Raw genomic sequence first — 21,332 nt, 5'->3', positions numbered from 1 at the left:
ACTACTGTACTCTATGACGTTGGCTTCCACTTCTTCAGAACGGCTGCCTGTCCGCAAGGAGAACTGATGCTGCTCTCCGCGTGCTCACCAGCAGGCTCCTGCAGCCATCACACGCTTAGGTAAGCATGGAAACAGGCATGTTGTTCTAACGTTATCCTCCTGTCTTGCATTTGTTTAATTTTTCTTGACTAGCGCACTTTTCTTCAAAGACATTCCTAACACAATATATATTGTTGGTGAACTATGATTTCAGGAGCATTATAAACCCAGCTTTGCTACTGTATAAAGCAGTAGAATTGCACTAAAAAATAAAACCGTTTTTTTCTTTGTAACTTTTCATTCTTTATCTCTATACCTTTTTGTTTTGCCACCTCCTTTCCTGTTTCCAACAGTCTTTATTTTAAAATTGGGTTCTAGCCAATTCTCTATGAAAATGCAAAATGGTCTAAAAGTCACGGTGAGTAAGTAGGAGGGGTTGAACTCTTTCAATGAGCTGTAAGAATTTAAACCCTACCCATGGCAATTTGTTGCATGCTTTTACTGAAAATGTCACCCTAATATGTGATTTAAATTTCTGGTATTAAGATACTACAGTTTTCCAAGGTATGTTTATCTTTATACATCAGTACCTCCAGCAAATGCTTAGGAAATGGCAGTGGTCCTAGCTCTTATTCAAGCTATGAAAGCAAAAGGCTGTGATATTTCACATACAAAGTATATACCCATGTTTGCTTCTACGAGATCATTTGAATAATTGTTTGTTTACATTTCCTGAAAAACGATTGAAAAAAACCCGTCTTGCGAATAGATCCTCTGATTACTGTAAAAGGTTTGTACAAAGCATCTGACATCCAGCTCCTTTAGGTTTCCATCTTTGGGAAACACTGTCTCGCTGTCAGTTTTACTTGAAATTATTAATAGGGTTTGAAATTCTACGGGGTGGTTTTATTCGATGCAGCGTCCTCTAGTGCAGCTCTGCTCCATAACTCCATCATTAACATTCTGGAGCATCTTTTATACATGAACTCTCCACTTTACTTTTTATTTTCCTAACAAATATTTTCAAAAATCATTTTTGAACATTGCCCCTTAAATATTACCTTTTAAAATGTACATTTAAAACCTATCTTTATCAGCACCTGGACAGTTTTTGCTACTTTAAATTTCTGCTTTTAAAATATTTTTTAAAAGGGTCTAGAGTTAGTTCGACAGAAGCATCAAAGAGCTGTATCTGAACCAGATAATGTATTATAATATCAGTTAGCATCGGAGTTTTTATGTCGTGTAAAGATAAATCCCAACACTTATTGTTTTTTCATTTTTACTTGTAGAGGTTTTATTTTGAGGCAGTCATTTGCTTTCACCAGGCTGGTTTTGGTGTCCGCTAGCTTATAAAGTTTTTCTATATATTTGTTAGACATGCTAACAATCGAAAAGCATTCCATCAAGCAACACTGCACCTGATAAAATCCTAAGTTCTTATTTCTACAAGATTCATGGGGGGTGGGGAGGGATATCCTATAACATCAGTATAAGCTATTACAGTTTTATATCCTCTTTTATTCAGACCATAATCATTATAGCTCTTGGTATGCTCCAAGCCCCAGAAGAGAGATATTGGGAGATTAGATGGTCAATAGGGAAGGCAAAAGAAATATCCACAACATTCAAAAGCTAGTGAACCTCACACCCTTATTGCCATACAAGCCCATCTCCAGCATCCAGTGGCGTAGCAAGCCTTCAGCCTGCTGTCCTATTTCGTTACCTTTTAAGCCCTCATTGTTCATTTTCCTGCAGATCTGAAAACTGCCTTCCTATTGCTCCATGTTACCTGCTATGCACGTTTTACTGTGCCTTGATTGATATCAATTTTTGGCATGCAAAATCAACTTTGTTTTATCTTGTTCTTGCTAGCTGATCACCTATTGCATCTCTTATCAGCTGTGTTGTAGTAAATAGTTTGTAGCATGTACTACTGTGGACCAATTAGTCTGCACACTCCTGTCATCTAGTATTGGGCACAGGCGTTGCAAGTTAAGTATAGATTTTGGTTTCAAGGTGAGTTTAGATACCGCCTCTGAAACCCACAATGCTCTAGTACATAAGCTCCACTTCAAATTGTTTTCACACCATTTATTTTGGCCATATCCTCAGCACACGGAAACATTGTATGATCAGTGACCGCTTAGGAATGAAATCGGACCAACCTTTTTCTGTTGCTAGGCTGTATGAAAATTACTTGTTTTGGGAGCGGGGTGAGGATTGTGGAGAATACAGCTTGCCCTAATTGCAGCTATCAGGTTCAACATTGGGTCTGCACACTGTCTCTGGAGGGACCACAAGGAATCTACCTGCTCGGCCTCTAGGGCTTATAAGTGTAAGAAAATTATCTTTTATGGAAGAAAGGTGTGGCGTATTACAGAAGATAGTGACAAAGTTTCCTGAGCCAAACACTCTAAAGACCTTGAGGGAACCTACTCGAATGGAGAAAGAGGTGGGCCCTCCGTTACTCTGGGGGCCCAAGGTGTGCGGAGTCCAGAGTGTTTACCATCTGATATCTCTGACTTTATAGAAAATCCTTTTTCCAGGGACTGCAGTGAAGCCCAGGATAGAGGCTACTGTTTAATTTTCCCACGTCACCTTTCGGGGTTCCTCTCGACTGCGTTTGACTTTAAGTGGAGCCTCGACTCAGGGCAAGGAACTGCCTCAAGAGCCATGCCCTAAACCGCTTCCCTAAAAGTCTCAGGAGTCTGCACCAACCACAGCTCCAAAACTATCTCTGCTCCGAAAGCCAGCCTCTGCTCTGAAAAAAAAAACTTGTGTCCAAGACTTCAAAACACAATGCAGAGAAACAGACTTCATTTCTGCCAAAAGAGCAAGGTGTACCTGCCATGTAACCAAGGTTGACTCTGAAATCTACCTCTAAACTGCCACCGGCCTTGGTATACATTGACCAGATACCACAAGAACAAGCTCATGACATTTCCTATGCCAAAGAAGATTAAGCCTAGGGAACCAAGCCCACCACCAGCACAGTCACCTACACCACCAACCATCTACATATTCTCTGTCTCTTCCACACATATAGACTCTTATCCGAGTCCTCCTGTGGCCGTCTTAGACTCCTACTGAAGGCCAGTTCCATCAGGAGACGACCCTAGGCATGATTAAGAATGTCGATGTCCAAGGTTGGTTTTTTGCAAAATTTTCTCTTGGCCACTTTTGTGCCCTGAAAGTGGCACCCCACATTTGAGATTTTGCATTAATGTGTATGGTGTTAATTTTCCAAAATGATTCAAGTTTATCGTTTACAAATTGAGTGTTGTTGATTTTATGACTATTTGTACTTTTATGATCTCTTTATCGAAATAAAGTTATGATGATGGTGATGAGAATGCCGATCTCCAAGCTGTCACATCTTTGAATCTGTACCCAATCAAGCCATCACTACTTGACAGTACCACCTAGTACTATAGTCATCCAGTAGACCTTCACAAGGTGAAAGTCCATGTGGTAGACTAAGAGAACAACTTCCTCATTGAAAAGCTGATTAGAACAGTGATCTGTACAGGATTTGCTGATGCTAAAAAAGCATGCTTAAGTGCTCTGCTGAATACTTCAGAGACTCCATCAAAATAGGGTTGCCACATCAAGAGTTGAAAAAAAAGTATAAAGCATCGCCTGAAGACCTCCATCTGTGTCATGTGTCACCAGATTCGCTTGTAGTCCATAGTGCTCTGGTAAGACCTTTAATGCAGTGTAGAGGGAACTCTGAACAATAGACTAGGAAAGTGAGTGGATGGATGTTAACAAGGGGGTAGTTGTAGTGGCCGCAACACACAGTTCACTTGGCCAAATCAGTTTGGGTTACTGTCAAGATATTACAAATACCACTGGGAGAAGATGGAGCAGTTAGTAAAAACACCTTTCAGAAGGTGTCCTGTGCAGCACCTTTTGAGGATACTCGAAAGGAAGGGATCTAGTTCAGGAAGGAATAATCACCTCCATTGCAAATATCCGTTGTGACCTGGATGCTCCTGACACCTCTCCAGAGAAACCAACACCAGCATTCTCCTCCAACTGCATGCCTGGTTGAGAGTCTCCGGATTCCGACCAGAAGTCCAGCAGTACCTCCTCAATGTGCCCTTTGATGGAAAACACCTTTTCGTTCCACAAGTGGACTCTATGGTGGAGAAAATAAAAAAGGACACCAGGATACCTAAAGCATTGGGGGTGCTCCCAGCCTTAATATCTATAACATCAGCTAAAATAGTTTATGGCTTGTGTTCTCCTGAACCTTATGAGCAAAATGGTTCTGGGATTCCAGGGCAATCTGGAATAATTGGGCTCTGTTTTCTGAGTCCCCCTTAGTATTGGACCCAAAACTGAGCAGCAAGTATGCACATGTAGCACCTGACCCTCAAAATAGTAACTCATAGCATTCAAGGTAGGTGTGGGCGAGAATCTCAAAATTCAACAGAGACTCTATTAATACCCAGTAACACCACCTGTGCTTTTTTGTTGTTGTAGAAAAGTACTTTAATCCATAAGCATAGCCAGAATGCTTCAGATGAAAATTGCAAATCTACTAAGGCAATGTAAAACAGGGTTTCTTTAAATCTACAAAGTACCTACCCTATTTTCCAAAAGGGGTTTCACAATATAAGACTCATTACAATGTTTATCAAGGGGTTTTCACAATTTCTCAGCCTTTGCCTACTGTAGTTGTCAAATTGTTTCATTATACCAAAAGGCTCTTCCTTTTTGGTTCCGCTCTGACTGTTTCAAAGTGGCAAGAAGAGTTAACTTTTTAAAACCATTTTTTCAAGCTTATGAGCAGAACAAGTCCACAGTCCCTTCCCCTTCGCACTCTTCTTCTTGAAGAGACATGCATGCCAGCAACATTCAGGCTGGGTTGCACAGTTAATTGGGATGGTCACGGTTATGGTTTCCTGACGGTGTTGCGCTAGAGGAAAAGGGTCATGCTCACACCTCAGCCTCCCCTATGACTCAAGCTCTTTGCAGTGCCAGCAATGTTTCCTGGCAACTCCTTGGGCCCAAACCTACGCTCCTATGTAAATTGACAGAGTCCATTCCAGTGTACAAGTGATTATCTTTGGGAGGAGGGGACATTTCTGATGAATGAGCAGAAACCCAGCTGTGGTACTAAAGTTGTCTTCCAGTGCCACCGTACTAGGATCCCTAGACTGCAGCGGTGCAAAAGGGAAAGTGGCACTATCTTTCAAATTGCTGAACATAGTTAAGATATTTCTTGTCTTGAAAGGCTTACCGAATAAAAAAGAAACATTAAAAAATTGGAATGTGCTGCTTTGTTGACCTGGTAACCCGGCAATAGATGAGTGCACAAAACGACAACTCAACCAAGTTGGAGCTCTGAACTTCAATGTCTCCTCAATGACTGCACGGATTTGTATGAAGTTTGTGGGAATATGTTCAGTAAAGCTTCAGTGGAATATATTCACATATGGAGGGGAGCTGCCATGGAAATTCGAGCTGGTCTGTTTCTATTGGCGCAGGACCAAGACTAATTTGCATTTGGGTGGTCTCTGTCTGGAATTGCGTAGTAGGCAAAGAATGATGGATTAGAATGCAACCTGTCACCTTTTTGTCAACATAGCATAATAACCCAATGATCTTGAGGCCAGGCGAGAGGGAAGAGTAACTTTGAGTTATTGTTGCATGCCACTAGTGGGAGACAGGGTCTAAAACAGGGGTCTTCTCCACACAGAACCTTTCAGGGATGTTCCTTTGTTTGGATCTCAGTGTTATTGGAGGCCACTGGGCTGTCTTCTCCTTTTCTAGACAGCGTCCTTCAGAGCTACACTTCCAGAACCCCCTTACACAGCAGGAATGTGTTTTCACTCAGGCTCTCCAGCTATCTAGGCTGATTATCTCCAAAGATAGATGATCCATGTTTGCTTCCAAACTGGCTGGGAAGTGGCATTCATAAATTTGTTTCTTGGAGCGCAGGACTTATCTCAGGTACACTGGTTTTTGTCTCCTATCGGTGGTCGCAACCAGTACTAGTATACTGAACTGCACATCTGCCTAGTATTTTTCTGAGGCTGACCAATCATTGATTGTTATGTTCATATTTTATTTTTTAGTTGAGGTGGGGGGTCTCTCCTCCATTCTGAGCTTGCGGACAGTGTTATTTTCAGAAGTCCTTTCTAGGACTCCTATCGGCTAGTTTCAGTGATTTCGTCTATTCCAGTCTTACTCATTCTATGGTTTCCAGATGAAGAAGAAAATGGGAAGCTGTTTCAGGTACAGGAGGCTAAACATCTGTAAGATGGATATACCCTCCTGCCCCACCAGTAACGGAAAGCAGACACCCAGTAATACTTCTGGTGCAGAGGCAGGTAGGATCTAGTGTCTGTTCTCCAGTTAACACAAGAGAAGATGTCACCTTCACATTCAAGATACTGGAGTCCAGCTATAGTGACATCTTTAGGAGTAAACTTCATGGATGATCTTGGACCTGCTCTCTAGTTTAACAAAGGACCAGGGCAGCCTCTCTTCAGCCCTCCGTTTTGAGTGTCCTTCCACACAGATGTTTCCCAAGATAGAGTACTGTGCCCGTTAGATGGGGTAAAGGACCTGGCTGAGTGAGACTAGCACACCTTTTAAAATTAGAGGCTAGTAGACCTCACTTCCACCAACGCAACACTTAAGGCTTGTCACTTGAACTAGAAGTCTATGCAGCCACCACTGCTTTTCTCCCTCATCTGATGTGGGCAGTATCTCCTTTCCCTGTGAGGGGTGCACTTTGCCTACCCCTCATCTCAAAGCCATTCCTTGAGTAATGGGAGACCTTCAGAAAACATGTGTGATAGCCATGTTCAGAGGCAATAACGTATAGCGGCCTTCAGAGATTTTTGCCACCATTTTACCATAGGTAAAGGTTGCAGACTCTCCAGAGCCATACAGGGGGCTTATCTGTTGCAACACCTTTTCTGATATTTCATCGTTTTTGGCCCCTGATGCCTATTTTTGAAAACTGCTTTTGAATTTTTATGTCAACCACATAGTTACCAATCCCTTCAGTATTTGTAATCCATTTTCTCCAAGTGAAAGTTTGTTTTACATACTTGATCTGACGAGAACCACTAGAGGTTCTTCAGACCCCTTCCAGGTAGGTGTAAAGCACAAAACAATCCGAATTAAAGCCACTACTACCGCTTCTCACTGATGTTACGATCATAGAAATTTGCTGAGGGCCTGCATGAGGAGCAGGGAACATGTTTGTTTGAAGATTCCTCAGCAGATCTGGAACAGTGAGTTCATTTTAGTTGTTCTTTGGTGTCTTCAGTACATTCTCAATGTGCCTTCATTCTTGTCAAATCCAGACTGTACAGTGGAAATAACGAGTAAGGTTGTTTCTCTGGCTTAAATGTCAAATTTTAAATTAAGGGTCGAAGATTAAAGCTTTACATCCTGACCTATTCTTGTGCATCATAATAAATCACAAAATCTTCGTCTTGATGGTGCCATATGCTCTTCACCAGATCAATGCCTTCCTTCAAACCTTCTGGTAAAGAAACACTCAACTGACCCTTTCTGTGTTAGCCCACTTCACATCAATTTCAAATCTTTACACCCTTTTCAAATCTCATGTGTCTGATAATGGAAAGAGACCAGTAAACAACTTCTAAATCTTCTGCAAAACAGCAACCATGTCTGTGTCCGCAAATCGAGATTTGGACCAAGTAGAAGCACAAAAATAAGCTCTAATAAGACATTCTCTCAGCTCTAAACACATCGACCTGCAGTGTTGATCCTTCTTGGACTTTCAGCGACATATTAGACTATGGACCATCAGATTTCTTATAAATCGTCCCAAAGTTTGGACAGGCAATCAAGAGCTACTCTAAAATGGATCAATCTGATAGAGCCATCTAGTCGCATATTCCTTACGTTTGAATTTCCCAGGCGTCAGACTGGATCTGGAAGATTTTTGTTTGAGCAATACCCCTGCACACCGGTAGGTGGCGTCGATCAACTCGGCATAATGCTGTCTGCATCTTAGTGATGTCCACTTCAGCTCTATAGGCGCTACCTCGGCACATTGACGTCTGTTCTTTTCTTTCCGTGCCATTCAAGTGCTGATCCGTGAAGAGAGCTAACCTCTTGTCACTTTTTGACAGGCTTTTTAAGACTTTTGTCAGCCACTTTTGGTGTATAGGTTTTTTTCTATCATGTCTTGCAAGACTTCTGGGTTCAAACAGTGCGGCGCCCATCACTGCGCCATGTCAGTGTCAAACTCACACCTGGTTTGCCTGTGGTGCCTGGAGCGCGACCATGATTCGAAGTTGTGCTCAGGCTGTCTGGCCATGGCTCCAAGGGTTTTGAGTGTGTGGTCCCTAAAGCTACTGGAGGACCAGCAGTCTGCCCCGCATTGCATGACTTAGGAGGTCTCGTTCATGGTCCTGGTTGACAGGAATGTTTGTGCACCTCTCCAGGATTCCCAAGTCGTCTTCGTCTCACTCCAAATCAAGACACTCCAGTAAGCGGCGTAAGAAGTCGAAGCGTGCTTTGACTTCTTCCTCTCCGTCGGCTGATGTGACTGAAGAGAATCTGCATTCTAGGCCTGCCCCTTCGGGCCCCAGAGGGTCAGAGGAGGCTTGATCGGGTTCCGCACAAACAGCTCAGGCGCTGACGCTGATATCCCACTATGGATCCTGGAATGGATCTGGTCCAGCGCTGGTCGAGCAATTGGGACCTTACCAGATGCCGATGCTCACGGCGCCAGCCCCATTCTGTTTCTCGACAACCCGGAGCCAGTACCGCGTTGACCGACACTGATACCAGTGGCAATAGATCCTTCAGGTCCTAAGTAGTTTCCTGACCCCTATTCTGAGGGGCTAGGAGTGGCCATCCTCTCCCAAGCAGTGTCAGATGGGAGAGGTGCAGCAGAGGTCGCCATCGGTTGTGGTCTCTACACGACCGACTCGCTGGGCAAATTGATTTCATCGATTGCTGTTAGAAGCCACGCCTGGTTGAGAACTTCTGGCTTTTCGGGGGATGTCCAGGCCTCTCATGGACATGCCCTTTGATGGCAACCATCTCTTCAGAGACCAGGCAGAAATGGTGCTGGAGCGCTTGAAGGACTCACAGGCTACCGCCAAGTCCCTTGGGCCTCTGTGGCCACACATCCGCGGTCTGCGTTTTGCCCCTTTCGTGGCCATGGAATGGGCTTTCAGGCAATCCAACCCTATCCCAGCCTTCCCTAACCAGATCTCACAGATGCATCACTGTAGGGATGGATTAGACATCTGGGAGAGGTGGACATCAGAGGACTCTGGTCTCCGAAGGAATCCGGACTCCACATCAACTTGCTGGAGGTCTGAACGAATTGTTTGGCATTGAAAGCCTTCCTTCCTTCCATCAACGGGAAGATAGTGCAAGTGTTCACCGACACACCACCACCATGTGGTACCGCAACAAACAGGACGGGTGGGGTTGTGGACCCTATGTCAAGGGGCCCTGCATCTTTGGAATTAGCTGGAACAGCAGAGTATATCCCTGGTGGTTCAACACCTGGCAGACTCGCTGACCGCCAGGGTGGATGAATTCATCTGTCAATGTCTAGTGGACAACGAATGGTGTCTCCATGCGGAGGTGGCGCAAGGTCTATTTCAGCAGTGGGCAGATCCTTGCTTAGATATGTTCACCTCTGCTGGGAATGAGCAATGTCAGCAGTTTTGCTCTCTGGGTTTTTAAAGGCGGTGCTTGCTCGGAGACACTTTTCATCTCCGGTGAAACTCGGGCCTCCTGTACGCCTTTCCGACCATACCACTCCTGAGTTCTCAAGTAGATCAGAACGACTGGGCCCTAAGTCATTCTTGTGTTTCCAAACTGGACATGGAGAGTCTGGTATTCCAGGTTTCTGCAACTGAGCATTGATCCTCCAATCAGGCAGCTCCTTCAGGAGGATCTTTTTTCGCAGCTGCAGGGGAGGGTTCACCACCCGAACCTGTCAACTCTACACCTTCTTGTGTGGAGAAGGGGCGTTGGCAGTTTATAGCATTCGACCCTCCTGCCGAAGTCTATAATGTTGTTTTGGCAGCCTGCCTTCCCTCCACCAAGATGGTCTACGCGTGTCAATGGAACAAATTTGTAATATATTGTACAGAAAAGTCTATCAACCCTCTTTCTGCTACCCTTTCTGATTTTGTGCTTTTTATTTTTACCCTTGCCTAGGAGGGCTCTGCTCTTGGCACTCTAAAAGGATACCTTTCATCCTTCTCGGTCTTTCTGAGGCTGCTAGACCAACACTCATTATTTAAATCTCACATTCTAAATAGGTTCCTCATGGGATTTGTTCCCTCCTTCCCCTTTCGTTATGCCTCAGTAGGACCTTAATTTGGTTCTCACCTTCCTAATGTACGCTCCATTTGAACCTCTTCACAATTGCTCCCTCCGGCTTTTTACTATCAAAACATCCTTTTTAGTGGCAATCACGTCACCGCTAGGATGGTGAGCGAATTGGAGGCTTTGTTATCCAAGCCTCCTTACCTGACAATATTCCCTGTCAAGTTGGTGCTTCGCACTAGAACCTCTTACCTTACCAAATGTGGTAATACCATTCCATGTGGGGCAATCTGCCCACTTTCTATACTCCACCGCTTCCCTCTGAGCAGAGGGGACTCCACCATCTGGATCCAAGAAGAGCGTTGTTCAACCTTGACCGCATGAAAGCATTCCGGGTGGATGACTAACTCTTTGTGGGTTACGTTGATGCAATGAAAGGTTTTGCGGTGCAGGAGAGGACTATCTGACAATGGTGGGGGTCCTCAGCATCAAGATTTGCTACACCCTGGCAAAGAAACAGTCTCCTGGAAGCTTTAGAGCTCACTCCACCAGCACTAAGGCTACTACCGAGGCATTGCAATGTGGAGTTCTAGTCCTCGACATTTGTCAGGCAGTAACGTGGGCATTCCTACACACATTACCCAAGCATTACTCCCTGGACGGTCAAGTTCTCAGGGAAAGCCTCTTTGGCCGTTCTGTCTTGCAGGACTTTCTGATCTAAACTTGTCCGCAGTCCCTCTGAGGATGGTATTGCTTGGGTATCGATTCAAAGGTAAGACCTCTGCGGCTCGAGGTCTCTATCAGATGGACAAGTTACTTACCTTCGGTAACGCCTTATCTGGTAGAGACATGATCTAGCTGCAGATTCCTTACCGACCCACCCATCCTCCCCGCACTGCAGACAGGTTTCGAACATCAGCGCTGTTCCCTTTTTCGGCCCTAGTTGTTGAAACGCACCAATATTGGTGCACTTCATGGCTCTGTGCTTCTGGCGTGGAAAGTAGTGAAAAGTACCTGACGTGTGTGCGCCGAGGTGGTGACATGGATTTCACTACGGCGCCGGCGACGTCAGGCAGAGCTGACCAACGCTGTCTACTGGCGCGTGAGGTATTACTTGAAGAAAAATCTTCCAGATCCAGTCTGATGCCTGGGAAATTCAAAGGTAAGGAATCTGTGGCTACATAATGTCTCTACCAGATAAGGCGTTACCAAATGTAAGTAACTTGTCCATTCATTCCTGCTAAATAGAAGAGTCTGGATTTGCGGTTCAGAATCCCTTTGAAAACCTGCCTGTTATTGGTGGGGTCTTGTAAGGTTTTCTGCTATCACCTTTTGTTCAGTACCTACATGCATCCTCTAGCTCACATAATCGGCACCTGACAACTTCAGTTCAGATGTGTGCCTAAGATTCCCAAATTCTTCAGCTAAACAGAGACTGATAAAATAGGAATATCATGATGTGCCTGGAGCACATTGCCTCCTAAATGAAGAAACTTTTTTTTTTTTTTTTTTTGCTTTAACAGAGACACAACGGAGCTAGTCATCTCCAATAACATTCCTTTCTTTTGACTTCTGATCTTGTGACAAACCCCAAGGTAAAATACAAGAACCTTAAAATTCTATTGATCAGTGAAATGTCATTGTGCCCTGAGATAATTTCAATGTTAAAAAATTCAAACCTACAGCTATCCATGGTCAAAAATGGTATCTTCATTCCCTCCCCATATTTCATTGAACTCACTGAACTGAGAAGAACACTAATAATCTCAAGGTTAAATAACTGAAATCACATGTAGGCAGGTGCCAAATATTAAATCCAGAAACGGCTAAAAATATAAAATCACTTATCTCCATCAACTGGCCACACATTAGTAAGCCACAACAAATTTTAAGATCATTTAATTCATTGCAGTTTATTCCCTTAAATCTACAGACCTCAAAATAGAGGAAAATCAATAGTTATTGGCCCCCTTATTCAGGAACAATAGTGAACATTCCTTAAGAGACATGCCTACAATTCACATGCCTACCTTAATACACATTAACCTTAAATGCACATTCTTAGACCTATCCATGTCATCTTAAGTTTCTTTATACTCTAACTCTGCGACTATGTACATTTAAGCCTAATCTAGTGTTTAATCTTCTCCTCGATTTTCTGCCTTATATTAATGCATTAAACAAACTCGGACTCCAGAGCAGGTGCACATAGATTGCATCCCTCTCTGAATGAGTAGCTACTTCTCTGTGTAATCAGGCTTTGTGCAACTGGCGGTTGGGCGGCACTAACCATATTGGAGGGGGACAGCCTTTTTAACTGTATTGTTTATAGACAGATGCTTACTGGCCTTTCCCATGTAAAAGGCTCAACCAGTGTCTCCCTTAACTGGGTTGTTCAATTCTATGCCTGTGGGAGATGTGTGGGCAAGTGTGTGTGTTCATATAGTGTGTATTGTGGGTGATGTAAGTTCTGTCTACACATTTGAAAAAGCGCACAGTGGAATCCATTTTGGATTCAACATACGTGTGTACCCAGAATAATAATAGTTTTTTTATGCAAGGCTGCAGAGGACTCTGGGACTTTGAAAGTCTTGATATTTTCTTAAGCCTCTCTCCTCATAGTTGGCTGTTTTCAGTGTTCTTGTGAGTATTAGTGGCATAGCCTATTCGATTTTAAGCGTGGTTTCAAATATTTGCCAGAACACTTTGTGTCCCCTCTCCTTTCTGATCGAAATCTAAGATTTGTGGTCTGTTGTGTAGGCTGGGTGAACATCTGTTTTTGGACCAGTTGAGGGTCCTACTGCCCATGGCTTGAATGAAGGATACAATGGCAATACATTGTTTGATTAAAAGTGCTCCCAGAATTTGGACCATGCAATGGGACTTGAGCTTTACTTTGTTCCAGAAACTCTCAGGACATAGGAAATACGTGTGCACCAAATTGAGTCCTCCTGAACTAGGTCTCTCATTAAAACTGTTCCAAAATCCTCTTCATTGGTGGTCTTGACTATCTTAATTCAATTTCCTTCTATCCTTACTTTAACAAAAAAATTAAAAAAAAGACGAAAGGGCTAAATGGCCTGGTTGTCTCTTCAATCTGTTTTTTAATTCTGATTCGTAAAAACATGTCTGATTGGTTAGTGTTCAAAATAATTTTATACAGGGGAAACCCGTTCCAAAAACAAATTGTTCTGGGATCCAGCACCTAAATGGAGATAGGTTAGTGTTCATCTTTAAAATAATAATTCATTGATGGAGAACTAGGCTTAAAAGTAAAAACTTTTCCTCCCTTTATTTTTTTATCAACTGGGGAGGACTGGTAGTTGTGCCACATATTTGGCTGTACCGGTGCATTGGACTAGGATTCTTCAGATTTCAATTTTGTGTCTGGGAGTTTAGTGGCTGTGTACGTAAAAGTACATTTTCTGATAAAGATTTGTAACCACAGGCTGAAGGAAGATCAACAATAACCGGTCTTGGTCGAAGCCAAGGGTGCGGACATGCTCCCACGACCAATATTGCCACCGCTAATTGTCGAAGTCCTGAAGCTTGGGTAACTCAAAGTCCAAGAAACCAAAGAGATGCAAGCACTTTTCCCAGTCATCCCATCACTCCCACCATTTGGAGTCTTGTAAATGACCCGAGTACTTCCAGGACACTGAGTTGTTCCCCCAATTCTGAACAGATTCTAATTTTGTTCCCAATGCACCCTAACTTCCCTGGGCCAATGGCGATGCCGCAGCAACTTAAAGAACACAAAACAACCTGTTAAAAAATATTTGATACTCCTCAAGATCCCGGTGGCACAACTTAAGGATCCAAGGCTGCCTATAGTGGGGTTACTATTGGTGATTTCTTCCCTGTCACCAACTGTGCATTAAACTTCGATACGAGGTCTGCCCCTTCTTCGAACCCGGCTCGAGCATCACCCCAACACCCGACGCTGCTTTCTGAACCATGACTGACACCACCTGCCTGGGTGTCAACATCTGCACTGACTCTAGAAGGTGAGCCAATAGTTCTATCCGACTCCGAAGCTAAACTACAACTCGCCCACCTTTATTCACATTCTGACCCTGAAACCTCATCAGCTACAAGATGAAGATGTTGCTGATAATGACACCCATACGATGATGGGAACCTGTTTTTAGACTTGCAGGATGCCAGTTGCCCAGGTACCTCTTAATGCATTGGTTTACCCTCCCTTAACCCGGCTACATCCACAGAGGATACTACCTCCTTAGCTTTAGTGATAAAGTGGCCATCTCTAGTTTTAGATCTCACCTTGCCCATAGCGGAGGTCAAGATGTGTGCTTACTAAAGTCCTCAATCCAGGACAAAAATGCCAAGAACCTCTCCTTCCTTTTAATGAGGTGCTTACTGATTGGCACCTGGGCCAAACCAGGATCTTTCTCTCCAGTTAATGGGAAAGTCGCAAGGTGGCATAGGCTTGTCCTCTGGGATCAGGATTTTCTCCTGCTACATCCCACTCCGGAGAGCCTGGTGGTGCAAATGTCCACAAGTAGTTTGAACCCCAATGCATTTCGGACCATCTCACCAGTCCCAGTTAAAACATGGATGGAACACCACGTGGATGCTTTCAACTGCCAGCCTTGTCCTCGGGTCAGTCAATACTACATTCATTGTGGGACAGAGTGCAAACATCTTGCCAGCTATCCTAGACGTGTCACAATCAAGATCGAGTCATCTAGGGCAGGCCCCACTGGATATAGGGTAAAGATCATTTTCTTAAAGGAACTCTCACTCGCTGAATGTTATCCAGTGACCTATTTCACCATCAAGTTCTTCCCGACCTTCTGAGGGTTGGAACATAGTGTTGCCTCTTTCCTTACAAGGGAGCACTTTTTAAGGAAAAAGGTCTTGTGATCTATATGAGGTAATCTTTCAAATTTCCTAAGTGGTTCTCAAGTCAGTATTTATTCATGGATCTATTTTTCAAGAAACAATGGAAGGTGCACTTGTTACATAGTCAAGCAAGCAAGCAAGAATCTGTTCCAAAATTGCTTCTTTTATTCAATCAATCTTTAAAACTGGCACACAGCCAACACGTTTCGTTCCCAATTTTGCCAGAGGAACTTTGTCAGGGCTGTAACATTACAGACAAGACATAACATCAATAACACATTAACAAACATCAAAAAGACTAATAATTTCAGACGGCCCATAAACTCATATAACAAAACCTCACATGAATAATACATATGTCAAATAAACATAAGGAAGACATCAACAAAACTCATGAAATGAAAGCAAAAATGTAACATAACAAGACTACACACGTTTAAATCAAATATAGAAACTTCACAAACAGGTGCTAAATTTTTTATATACGAAGGGATTTTTTTGGGGGGGATATATCAAAACCTAGAGCATCGCCATATCTAAAAAGATGTGAATTGGACAAATCTATACAGTAAAATGACACTCCCATTAAATGGAACTGAGGGAACCATTCATATTAGAATTGTTGTTAACCCCCACTATTGGAATCAGTAACCCGGTTAGTCAGTGGGTAGTTTGCTTGGCAGCAGTCCGCACCCAGTTTGCGGAATAGAGGAGAAATAATAGTGAGACCCAGTGGATAACAGTTATCAACTAAAAGGAAACAGCGGGTAGGTTCACATAAAAATTGCAGGCTGTATCTAACCTCCTAAAAAATCAGCTGGTCGTGGTTATGAGAAGTATATATGGTGAAAATGGACCTCAGGGGGCAAAATTGGCCTCAGTCTTCCATTGTGGCAACACCAAGTTCAATGAAGACCACCCTGTGAGATTAATCATCCACCTCTCTGACCGAAAAAGCACGACATGCAAGCAACATATCACATGAAGATGAGTCCCAGATTTATCCACAGGCCAAGTAAACAAAAGAAAAGAACTGAAAAGAAAGGTACTAGAGAGGAAGCTCCCCAACACGGCCATTATACCTGCTATAAGGGTAAGAAAAATTCTGGAGTAAGGAAAAAGTGCACAAAAGAAAAAGGGCCCACATAGTATCCCCCGTAAGTGCTTGTTTAAAGCTAGTTCTCCAAATTTCATAAGGAATGCAATATTAAATATTAAAAAATGGGGCGGTATCAAATGCCGTGGTGAATAACCACATTAATAACGACTCAATGGCCATTGCGCTCCATGACAAGTCACTATTACAGTAATAAAACCATTTTGAAAATTCAATAACACGGACATATGTTGGTTTCAACCGGCTTAACCAGGGTTATGGAAAATAAATAATTAATGCTATAGTGCATAGCAAAAGCCGTGGAGTAATAAGAGCATCGCGGCGTGCTTGCGCTAAGGATATCAGAATGGAAATCATGCCTAAAATCCAAAGCTGGAGGCGCTATAAAAGCAATACCGCGTACCCATTACCCCGTATTAATAGTAACTGGTGCCGACAGGTTATGGAAGGATTTCAACTCTACCTTAAAGACAAGAAACTTAAAAAAGTTAGGAGAGATGACCGGGATTATCAAGACGGGCGCAAGTAAACATTCGCCAAAAAATGTGATAATGTCCAAGGAGGTGAGGAGAGAAAAAGACCCCGGGAGGAAAGAGGAGAGCGATGAAGTACGCTCCATCAGTAGTGCTTCCTCCTCATCATTGAACAGTGTAGCATCAAATGTCACACAAGACATCCCTTTAGCGGTGGGAGCTTCTTCGTTCCAGAAGGAGCTCGCCAAATTAAGTATAAGCAGCCGGCTTCAGCAAAAAAAAAAACAGCCAAAATCTGCAGGGGAGGAAGGAGGGCGGGAGGCAGGAGGGCCAAAGGCAGGTACAGGCACAGGTCGGGGATCCTTGAACAAGGATTATACGGGAGCCAGATCCAAATGATGAATGACAATATGACATGTAATGTGGCAGTAGGTGAAAATATTTCTGATAACAATGACTTGAAAATTACACACCTGTCGAATAAAGTGCTTGACAAGGATGAAATGTCCATTCTTAGTAAAGGCTTAAACTTCTGTCCCACTCAGTGGGGATCCAACAAATGTTCATATTGACATGTACAAGTTTGTTAGAGTCCTGAAACTGAGGGATTACATTTCACAACACACCATCAAAAACACAAAGCACAATGAGAACCCATGTGTTACAAGACAGACTATTGGGGAGATTCGCAATGTACAATTATTGCTGAGTCTGGATGGGGATGTTAGTCCCGAAATGCCAACATTGCTAAGTGACTTCGAAATTGAACAAGACCCGAATATCGACAGTGCTTTAAAACCCAGGTCCAAATTTGTGCCCGCGTTCAATTACCACCAGAACATTGACACTTTCTACGACAGAGTTACTAAAGACCTATATAAGATGGAGATGTCAAGCAAGACCCATAAACCACAACATTACTGCCAAAGAAAGGGAAGCCCTGAATAGACTTAAATCTGATGATAGCATTGTGATAAGAGAGGCAGACAAGGGCGGTAATGTTGTGGTTATGAATTTTTGTGATTATATGTCAGAAAAAGAACACCAATTAAATGACCCCCGTGTTACAAGAAAATACCTGTTAACCCCATTCAAAACTTAACACAATAGATTAATTTGAAGTTGAGCGAATGGAGAGATTGGTCTTTTGACTGATGATGAATTTGAATATCTCAGGGTATATTGTCCCACTTACCCCATGTATTTACGTCCTGCCCAAAGTCCATAAGGGGGGGGGCCCCGTCCCACCGGGCACCCGATCATTTCAGGGGTGGGAGCACCCACTGAAAAAATTTCTGAATTTGTGGACTTAAGGCTTCAAAAGCATGTCGCGAACCTACCATTGTTCATCAGAGACAGTAAAGACATACTTGTCAAACTGAAGGATTTCCAGTGGTCTGAAGACCTTACTTTTGTCACCTTTGATGTTGTAGGTTTGTATACCTGCCTACTTAAGGAGTTTGGGGTACTGGCAGTGAGGACATTTTTGGACAAAGAGAGTCCCAATCTGTATGAATTTAATGAGATGGTTGTGGAAATGATCACTCTCATGTTGGATTACAATTTCTTCCAGCATGACAAATGCTAGTTCCAGCAGATACTTGGGACTGCCATGGGCTCCAGGTTTGCTACCTCTTACGCCTGCCTCTTCATGGGCTGGTTTGAGAGGGAGTATGCCTGGAGCTGACGTGCCTCCCCCTGGACAGAACACATTGTGTACTGGGGGTGGTACATAGACAACATCTGTCTATGGTCAGGATCCAGTGAACAGCTGCAGCAATATTTTTTGTCTCTAAATGCAAATGACTTTAATGTTAGTTTCACTATGAACAGTGACAAAGTGAGAATCAATATACAGTTCTATATCAAGGATCAGGTCATCGAGAGAACACTACGGGAAGGATACAGCATGCAATGGGGTCCTTCATGCAAGGAGCGCTCATTCGCAGTCTCATCAACAACATGTCCTTTGGGAGATGACGCAAATTCACAGGAACTGCAGCTAGGAGACCTACTGGAAAAATATGCATGATTGTGAAAAAAGATTCCTTAAAAGAGGATACAGAAAGGAGACTCTAAATAAAGCAATCACAAAAGCAAAGCACCTGACGAGGGAAGATACACTCCGTGAAACTCCCAAGAAGCGGAAAGATAATTCAAATGAGAGAACAGTGAGTCTGGTTACACAATATAACACCAACAGCAATAAAGTCCAGAATATCCTTAAAAAGAACTAAGGCTTATTACTAGATGTACCTGGGTTGAAAAATTGCATTTCTGATGTACCCACACTAACTTACCGTAGGGGAAAAACGTTTGCGTGATGCCTTATGCCCGAGTTATGTAATCAACAAACAAAGTCCGAATACCTGGTTACCCTCCAAACCAATAGGTTTCTACACATCTGCCTCTTGCAATGTCTGTCCCTTTGGCCATAACAAAACTACCAGTTTCACATTTAACAACTCTGCGTCCTACAATATTGCACATTTTATAAATTGCAACACTACTCATGTAATTTATGTGCTGGGATGCGAGTGTGGCGCAATTTATGTGGGTAGCACGGTACGCCCATTGAAAACCCGAATACAAGAACATCGAAGGGCGATACTCAACAAAGACAGCCGTTACCCTTTAATGACCACTATACGGATACACATCCTAACAAGAACACATTCTGGTTCCATGGTATTGATCACATCCCAGTGGGAATCGCAAACTTACTGTCAGACAAAGGGAGGCAAAATGGATCTTTCGCCTCCAAGCCACTTTGATGGGACATATCACAGATAGAGAGCTACACCACTTCTTATGTTAAAACTTGATGTGTATTTACACCATGTTACATGGTTTATTTCACTTATTTTTGACTACCCATGCTTCCCACATACCTCTCTCTAGTCTCATTTATTTAGGTTCCCCTACTGATCTCTCCAGATCAGTTCCTCTTTACTTTTTTTAGTTGTTCTTATGCACTAAGATGCGGTTTCTTTTATTCTTTACATTTATACGAAATACACAGATTACTTATCATGGTTCTGCCTTGGCTATAATGTTCACCCCCCAGATTTGGGACGTTTTATTCATCTGAGCTTTTGCCTTTTAAAGATATTAGTTCACTTTGCTGCATTATTGATGTGCTTTGCGTTTTTTCGTTATTTAATTGAACCATTTTTCATCCTTTGTTGAGGCACTATCGGAACATATCAGTCATTCTAAGATGGCCGCCGTAGTGTTTGTCTTTAACCACTGGTCTAATATGTTCCTTCTATGCCCGTTACGAGACTGACGTGACCAGAACTCGCAACATTATGTAGCCGTGGCGTTTTTATCGGGTTTTTTGTCGTTTAATTCTATCACTTCCCCATTTACATTGAGGCACATTTGGCACATATTTGCCACTTTAAGATGGCCACCATTGTGTTTGTATTGAACCATTGTTCCAAGATATTCCTCCTACATCCCTTTCTAGAATCACATGACTGGAACTCGCAACGTTACGTAGCGGTTGCTTTGGTCTTTAAATCATGGCGCCTCTCAGCCCGGGCCAGCCCTGCCGGTTATCATGCCGCTACACGAGAAGACGCTGTTCTAAAAGGCGAGTGGAGCGCAATTCTTAGCTTAAGCACTCGGCCTTTTATCTACCTCTGCACTTCCGTTAAGCCTTAAATACGATGCGGCACGGGGCTTCCAGGGGGTCGGCACCAGTTACTATTACTACGGGCTAATGGGTACGCGAGATTGCTTTCATAGCGCCCCAAGCTTTGGCTATTAGGCTTGATTTCCTTTCGGATACCCTCAGCACAAGCACACCGCGATGCTCTTATTACTCCACTGCTTTTGCTATGCACTATAGCATTAATTATTTATTTTCAATAACCCTGGTTAAGCCGGTTGAAACCTACATATATCTGTATTATTGAATTTTCAAAATGGTTTTATTACTGTAATAGTGACTTGTCATAGAGCGCATTGGCCATTGAGTCGTTAATAATGTGGTTATTCACCACGGCATTTGATACCGCCCCATTTTTTAATATTTAATATTGCATTCCTTATGAAATTTGGAGAGCTAGCTTTAAACAAGCACTTACGGGGGATACTATGTGGGCCCTTTTTCTTTCGTGCACTTTTTCCTTTCTCCAGAATTTTTCTTACCGTTATAGCAGGTATAATGGCCTTGTTGGGGTGCTTATAGCAGGTATAATGGTCTTGTTGGGGTGCTTCCCCTCTAGTGCCTTTCTTTCCAGTTCTTTTCTTTTGTTTACTTAGCCTGTTGTTAAATATCGGACTCATCTTTATGTGATATGTTGCTCGTATGTCGTTCTTTTTCGGTCAGAGAGGTGGATGATTAATCTCTATGGGTGGTCTTCATTGAACTTGGTGTTGCCACAATGGAAGACTGGGTTTTATCTTTGATATTGATCATTCCTGCTTGATAGAACATTCGTTATGGCTCTTTTGCATGCAATATGTTGTGAACCAATTGTGCCGTTTCCAGTCTCAGAGGTGGATGATATATCACTATGGGTGACCTTGGT

At 43.0% G+C, this 21,332-nt stretch overlaps 1 protein-coding gene across 4 annotated transcripts in view; it reads left to right on the top strand.

The window, feature by feature from the left end:
- The window catches only part of NRF1 (nuclear respiratory factor 1), a 687,565-nt gene that overhangs the window by 460,451 nt on the left and 205,782 nt on the right, over positions 1 to 21,332 (top strand). For all 4 annotated transcript variants that reach the window (XM_085653634.1, XM_085653631.1, XM_085653635.1 and 1 more), the window contains one exon: positions 39 to 119. In XM_085653634.1, coding sequence (XP_085509760.1) covers positions 39 to 119 — 81 coding nt within the window. The remainder of the gene's footprint in view (positions 1 to 38; positions 120 to 21,332) is intronic.

Source organism: Triturus cristatus, chromosome 4_1 (assembly GCF_964204655.1).
Source record: "Triturus cristatus chromosome 4_1, aTriCri1.1, whole genome shotgun sequence".
Classification (NCBI taxonomy): Eukaryota; Metazoa; Chordata; class Amphibia; order Caudata; family Salamandridae; genus Triturus; species Triturus cristatus.
Note: the sequence above shows the minus strand (reverse complement) of the source record. Positions and strands in the feature narration are given on the sequence as shown.